Raw genomic sequence first — 7702 nt, 5'->3', positions numbered from 1 at the left:
TGCATGCCCGCGCTTGAACTCGAATTTTTCAGGGTACGCAAAATACTTTAAGGCCTTTTTTGGTTTGTAGGAATTTTGTAGGAATTTTATAAGATATGATTTACAAAAGAAATTTTTTTTGAAGCCCTTTGATTTGTAGGAATGAATTTCTATTCCTATGTAGGATAGGAATCAATCCTTCACGTTTTGAAGAAAAAAAAAACATTAGCCTAGATTCAATGAAAAAAATCCTATCCTATGCACCAAATAACATCTCTTTTTTTATAAGAATTGACATGCATGTCATCTCACTTTCTATGATTTTTCTATTTCTATAAAATTTCTATCTTATGAACCAAAAAAGGACTAAACATCAAAATCAATACGAGAATCTTTTGCAGCAGTGGCTTGATCTGGTCTGGAACGACGATCCGCGTGTGGTTTGTCCTCTGATGTCTGATCAGGCAGCCGCGTTGTAAAAGGCGACTGATCCTGAATGTTAGGTGGCGCTGGTAGCGACGGCACCGACGGAGTGGGACGCCCACCCAACAGGAGCAAAGCATATGTACGTACGTGTGTGTCTTCCGTGCCACGCGCAAGTACACGACGCGCGAGCGCGACAGCTTGGTCACGCCCCGGTGGGTCACGGAGAGGAAAAGAGACCCATCCCGGATGATCGGGCACTAGTTAATTGATTAATTCAGTGGCGAGAGGCGTGGAGGATAGCAACGCGGCCAACACTTCCGGGTTGCGGGGCCGGCTGAGATCGCCGGGATCACGAGAAAACGTGCTCGCTCGCCCCCACCTAAAGGCGAAAGCAGCAGGAGCCACCGCAGCACAGCACTAGACCTCGCTCCGCCCCCACACTCCTACTCACCTCCTACTACGGCACCACCGCCCAGCACGGCCATCCGCCTCGCCGAAGCAGAGTAGCCATGGCCGCGCCCCCAGCGATCCCGCGCCGCGGCCTCTTCATCGGCGGCGGGTGGCGCGAGCCCACCCTGGGCCGCCGCATCCCCGTCATCAACCCGGCCACCGAGGACACCATCGGTTCGTTTCGCCGTCCCGTCCCCACCTCCGCCCTTCCGCCACATCGTGGCGCTACTAGTACTATGTTGTGTCAGTACCGTACTGACTTCAGCTTGTTGGCTTGCTGTGTGGTTTGGTGATCGGTGAAGGCGACATCCCGGCAGCCACCGCGGAGGACGTCGAGCTCGCCGTCGCGGCGGCGCGGTCCGCGTTCCTGCTCGACGGCGGGAGCCGCTGGGCGCGCGCTTCCGGGGCGACGCGGGCCAAGTATCTGAACGCGATCGCCGCTAAGGTGCCAATCTCTTGTGTTTCTCTGAATCTGAGGCCTGAAGTTAGATGTATACATGTTCACAGAAAAGTTAGACGCATGCACGGAGTTGCCGAGGCACCATTATCTCATCGCCGTGTGAGTGAAGCTGGTTTTGGGGGCTGAAGAACAGGATGCCCCTAGTGCTGCACATCTCTTGTACAGTACAAAATTTTGATCTAGTCGGATTGTACGGAGTACATCTTTATTGCGTCATATGAGCTCTTTAACTTCTAGAAACGGTCGCTAGCTAGAAAAAACATCAGATCCTTGGGTCGATTGATCCTTTCGTAAAAGTCTTAGTATTAGGTTTGGTACAGTTGGTTAGCAATAACTTTCAACTTACAAGTATGTTCCGAAAAGAAGTTCGCCGGAAAGAAAAAAAGTTCCGAAAAGAAAGTACAATACCATTGTTCGTAATTCAGAGGTGGAGGGTGCAAACCTGGTTGATGGCTCCACTAATCCTCTGTATCATGTGGTTTGCGAAGATGTTCCATTATGATGAATTAAATGTACCAACTTCAGTTTGTTTTCAATGTAGGAATCCAAATTCAGCATCCAATCATGATACTGAGGGATCGCACCCTCCTTCTCTTGGGAAACAGCAAACCCTGCTGAGATTTAAACTCCACACACTATACATTACTACACTTTGCACAATCACGCTGGACATTTGCCTAGTTGTTGAAAATTATCAGATTTGTTACTCTTTTTATTGCAAACTACTACATGACTGTTTTTTTTTACATATGTTGCAAGTATGGTAGGAGATAGTCTCACAGCATCATATGCAACAGAAAATTGTTCTTAATTTTGGCATGTTAGTGTGTCATACTCCGATACAAAAGCTTTAGCTCTAAGGAGTGGAAGCTGGCAAGATGATAGGTTTGTTCATTCAGAACATGGTGTTTCTGTTATAATGAAACCAATTTTGAAACTGTTGGACTGCACCAATTTCAAGGGTGAAGGCACTCTACATATAGATCTTTGCATTTGGCATCAATTTCATATATACATGTAGCATGCGTAAGGTTTACCAAATTTGTGCTGTCTTGCTGCATTGAAATGGAAGACAGAGAGCTGGAATTTTTGTTAGCACAAGAGAGTTTCCTATTGTCACTGCTTTGAATAATGGATGTTTGTCTGTTAATTAGTATGTTTGTTACTGCCAGTAATTTTCTTGAAATATTGGATGCTGGTGCAGATTAAAGAAAAGATATCGTATCTGGCATGGCTGGAGACAGTTGATTCTGGAAAGCCCAAGGATGAAGCAGTTGCGGACATGGTATTTTCAATTATTCACGTTATATAATGTTTAGTGTGCCTAAAGACGCTCCATGTTTTGTTTGATGATTTTCCGTCCTATCTTAGGACGATGTCGCTGCATGCTTTGAGTTCTATGCTGGTCTGGCTGAAGCCTTAGATGGTAAACAACATGCGCCAATCTCTCTGCCCATGGAAGAATTCAAGACCTATGTTCTTAAAGAACCCATCGGGGTTGTTGGACTCATCACTCCCTGGTATATATTGCAACCATTTCTCTTGGATTTTGATCCACACTATATGCGGATATCATAGCATTTTTTTATAGGTTCACTTGTCATTTTTTCTTCTTAAAACTTCTTAAGCTGTTATCCTTGAGATTCCAAGGTCTTATAGTTCATGGCAGATCTTTTCTTCGTCCATGGTATTGAATATTAAATCTTATACGAGTACAGGCTAAACCACTGGTCATTTGTTTTACTTTTTAATGGAAACAACAGGTCATTAATTAACAATTGAATTAAGATAATTTTGCATTGGTTGCCTGCTGAATTTGATAACTCGGTGTCTTTGAAGTTAATAGTTCTAAACTTCTAATTACTTTGCTTTCTCTTGTGCAAATGAAGGAACTATCCTCTGTTGATGGCTACTTGGAAGGTTGCACCTGCCCTGGCTGCTGGGTGTACAGCTGTGTTAAAACCATCTGAGCTGGCTTCTCTGTAAGGCCCGATGCCTTTTAGTTAAGTCCAGTCCTTCGAATTATTATTGTATCCATGACTATTTTTTTTTCAAAAACAGAACTTGCTTAGAGCTCGGCGCAATATGTGAAGAGATAGGACTGCCTTCAGGAGTTCTGAACATAATTACTGGTCTGGGCCCTGATGCTGGTGCTCCAATAGCTTCACATCCCCATGTGGATAAGGTCAGACCTATTCTTTGAATATAAATTGTCATATGCTCATGGATATACCAAGTTGTAATCTTATATGATCACCCTCAGTCTTCAAGCTTCTAAAATTATCTTTCGATCCTTTCTGTAGATTGCTTTTACAGGAAGTACCGCAACTGGTAAGACGATAATGACCGCTGCTGCCCAAATGGTTAAGGTGTGTTCTCTATATATTTCAGTTGCTATAACTTGTGATGTTCTGTGCTTCGGCTAAAGAGCCGATGCAAGTAATCTGTGAATTAGGCATCTATGTTTCCTTTATTCTGATACTGTTGTGTATTATCTTCTTCAACAGCCTGTTTCATTAGAGCTTGGTGGCAAAAGTCCTCTTGTTATCTTTGATGATGTTGCTGACATTGACAAAGGTATCTTCCTCTCATGGATGTTGCACTATGCTCCTAATCCATTTTTTCCACTTTAACTCAGTCCATAATCTCTGGGTTATGGAAGAACAATTGCCAATTTTACATATTCCATTGATACGTAGTCTTAGCTAATTTGTGGATTGGTGTGCTGAAGTCTTGCTGAATTTGAAACAGCTGTTGAATGGGCCATGTTTGGTTGTTTTTTCAATAGTGGTCAAGTTTGCAGTGCAACTTCTCGTCTACTTCTCCATGTATGTATGCTCTCCTGGATTTTATTTTATTTGGAAAATCGCCATTTTCTAATAGATGACATGAAGATCCACTCTTTCACAGGAGAAAATTGCAGAGCGATTTTTAGATAGACTAGTTGAATGGGCAAAGAACATAAAAATCTCAGACCCACTGGAAGAAGGTTGCAGGCTGGGTTCAGTCATCAGTAAAGGGCAGGTAACTCAAATGGAGCGTATTGCACTTTTGTAGCTGGGACGCAAATATGTACATTTTGGTAAACCTGTTCACACTTTGGTGTGAAATTGAACTTAAAACCGATAATCCCTCTTCGAGATAACGGGGATGACCTGCAATGCAATAAATTGTTAACTGTTGACTTTCTCTTTTGCAAACTACTCCCTCCGTCCCAAAATAAGCGACTCAACTTTGTATTAACTTTAGTACAAAGTTGAGTCACTTATTTTGGGACGGAGGGAGTATTCAGCTTGTATATCCAGTTATGCTTTGGCAACCACCTTAGAGTTCCCTTACAATAGAGAGCCATTTTTTTTTTCTTATTTCAGTATGAAAAGATTAAGAAGTTCATCTCGACAGCAAGAAGTGAAGGTGCTACAATTTTGCATGGTGGTGACCGACCAAAGGTAAGCATTGGTCATTACATTACATGCTCTTGCCTCTCGGTTATTCATCCAAGCTACGTTTGTGAAATGGCAGCATCTCGGAAAAGGGTTCTTTATTGAACCTACAATTATAACAGACGTTAGCACATCAATGCAAATTTGGAGAGAGGAAGTCTTTGGACCAGTCATCTGTGTCAAAGTATTCAAGACAGAGAGCGAAGCTGTAGAGCTTGCAAATGATACCCAGTGAGTTACCTGATTTGCGCAAGCCTGAAAAAAAAGCCCGTGCTTATATCGTTCCCTTGACTTCTCTACCATTTTGTTTTCAGCTATGGCTTGGCTGGTGGTGTGATCTCTGATGATCTACAGAGGTGTGAGCGCATTGCAAAGGTAGATTCAAGCACGCCCGTAAATTTGTAGCATGTGATGCAATTGAAGTATTCGATATATTCAGTGAGCTGATAGGTAAACGTACAATCCCACACCTGCAGGTTATTCACTCAGGCATTGTTTGGATAAACTGCTCGCAACCGACCCTGGTTCAAGCTCCGTGGGGAGGGAACAAGCGGAGCGGTTTTGGCCGGGAGCTAGGAGAATGGTGAGTTACTTCACGAGCGCTATGGTTTGCAAACTGCACTGCCCCTGGAAGTATCCTCTGAACTGTCTTTGCTGTTTTGCTTTCAGGGGCCTCGAGAACTACTTGAGCGTGAAGCAAGTCACCAGGTACTGCAAAGATGAGCTATACGGATGGTACCAGCGCCCATCCAAGCTGTAGATGACTTGAGATGAGGCATTCATGTCATGAGAATGGAGCCTCGTTCATTGAAAAGGCGAGTTCTATCCTGGCTGGGACTTCTGTACAGTGCTTTCGCAATAAGCCATTATGTGGCGAACTTGGTTATGATAGTGTGTCATCGAGCCTGTGACAGATGCGGTTGGTCAAAAACTTGCTAAAGTAAAAAACGGCATTACGTTCTTCTGCTTTCGTTATATCTGTTTATGCTCTTTGATTGCAATTTGTTGTTGGTAGCTTACCAAGATGTCCGCTTGGTTATATCTGTTTATGTTCTTTTGGTGAGAGTTCATGTGGTGCATTTCTGAGGCTATCGCATAAACCACGGGTGGGAAATTTTGATACCTATATAAACTCTTGGACCTACAACGTGAGAATGAGGGCTTCCGAGCTTTGGCGACCATCAACGGTAAACCAAAGGGGGTCACTGATAAATGTTAGTTCATGTTGCTTCGATACATGGCGGTCGAGAGTCTCGGGGTGTTTGAGATATCTTGCAAGTATGGTGGTCGCTTTGGCTGGACATATGCTGTCTGGTGGTTTTGGGCCTTCGCGCTCTTGTGTCAGGATGATGTTTAAACCGCTTCATCTACCTCTAGTTCTTGTTTCTTTTGTGGTGTATTTGATTTTTTCTTTGTTTTCCTTAATTAACCAAGATGTGTAGTATGGTTTTTGGATCTGGTTTCCCTCGTTAACTGGATCAACTCTTCTTTTAACGTAGTCGTGGGAACTCTCCGCCCTCTCACGAGGTCCCATAAAAAAAGAGAATGAGGGCTACAACGTTTGTGAAAAATGATGATATAATTTTTTTACTATGATGAAAGATATGAAGTCTATATAAACTGCAGGTTTACTCCTTTAAATAGGATGGGCATATCTGGCGAACGTTTGCCACAGGACATGGCATTTACGAATCAGTTTTTAGTGCATTTGGAGAACCTGGGTGGCCTTTTTCTTTTGCAAAACTGACATGTCATTTGTTTAATTTTGGGTGTAAAAAGGTCATCCAAACTACACCGTAAGATTAAGATCGTGTGGCAGCTAGGGCGTTCACTGGCAGTTTCTCCCTTGGTGAACGTTCACCAGTTACTATTTTCCGTTTAACTATGCTGCACGTCGATACCAAATTTCAGTATAGTTCACAATATTTGTTGTTTCTATCACTCGTGTTATTTTTCTATGGTTAATTTTTTTGGGATATCTCCGCGGCCATAAATAAAACTAATACAAAATATTATCACGAAAATAATCCCCCCCCCCCTCCCTCGATATTATTCAAATTGTGAAAGTGTTTGTCCAAGCTATAGTCGGTTGTTTAATTGTCGGATTCGTCATTATCAAACTCATCGAGCGGAGGCAACATGGCTGCAACGACAGAGGTGAACTCAAGTGGAGGTAGAGGCGGTGACAACACATGGATGTTGTGGGTATGGTGGAGATGACCCTGGATCGAGCGAGAAGAGGCAATGACAGGGCGCTAGGTGGAATTAGAGTTTAGGCTCCTCTGATTCATGGGAATAGAAAAATCAGAGAAAATTAGATGACATGTATCTAAATTTATATAGGGAAAGAGAAGTCACTTGATTCATGGACGTGGATTTAATGAACATGGTTCCCCGCGCACCTCTTATAAATAGTAAATTCAAAAAATATACTAGAAAAAATATGATTGTTTTTAATATATATAGTCAACCGGTATACTCACGTATGAAGTTTTATGAAGAAATCACATCCATGGTAATCTGGATAAAAATGCCAAAATCGAAGCTATATTAAAAAACATGGTTTGATGATTGGTATGGTCCCAATTGTATTTTCTTCACTAAGATTGCCATGAGTGTCAAAACATGACAAAACTTCAAATGTGAGTAGAATGGTCGACTAAGTTTCATACCCGGAAATTTTAGATTTTTTTATTTTTTTCAATATGTTTTTCCAAATTCAGTATTCATGTAGATATAAACTTTTTCAATGGTTATAGGCTATGTTGTGCCAACACGTTGGGCCGTGTTTTTGTCAGCGCAGACGCAAACGGACGGGGTGGACCAGACATGTGGGCTCGTTGCTTTTTTTTTGAACTGGGAACACATGTTCCGGTACTTAACCCTGCACAGCGATGTTGCTGGCAACACAGTCAACAACAAATTCGGGAGCTTGCTCCCTCCA

At 42.7% G+C, this 7702-nt stretch overlaps 1 protein-coding gene across 1 annotated transcript; it reads left to right on the top strand.

Moving 5' to 3' along the window:
• The first annotated feature begins 716 nt into the window (after positions 1-716).
• LOC125538616 (betaine aldehyde dehydrogenase) lies at positions 717-5733 on the top strand. The gene is made up of 15 exons (XM_048701874.1): positions 717-1029; positions 1158-1300; positions 2520-2600; positions 2687-2835; positions 3205-3297; positions 3377-3500; positions 3619-3684; positions 3823-3892; positions 4067-4143; positions 4226-4339; positions 4687-4764; positions 4838-4989; positions 5073-5133; positions 5235-5341; positions 5428-5733. Exons 1-15 carry the CDS (start codon positions 915-917, stop codon positions 5516-5518), a joined length of 1521 nt encoding a protein of 506 aa, XP_048557831.1. The 5' UTR covers positions 717-914; the 3' UTR covers positions 5519-5733.
• Positions 5734-7702: the final 1969 nt, after the last annotated feature.

This window comes from Triticum urartu, chromosome 2, assembly GCF_003073215.2.
Source record: "Triticum urartu cultivar G1812 chromosome 2, Tu2.1, whole genome shotgun sequence".
NCBI lineage: Eukaryota > Viridiplantae > Streptophyta > Magnoliopsida > Poales > Poaceae > Triticum > Triticum urartu.
Note: the sequence above shows the minus strand (reverse complement) of the source record. Positions and strands in the feature narration are given on the sequence as shown.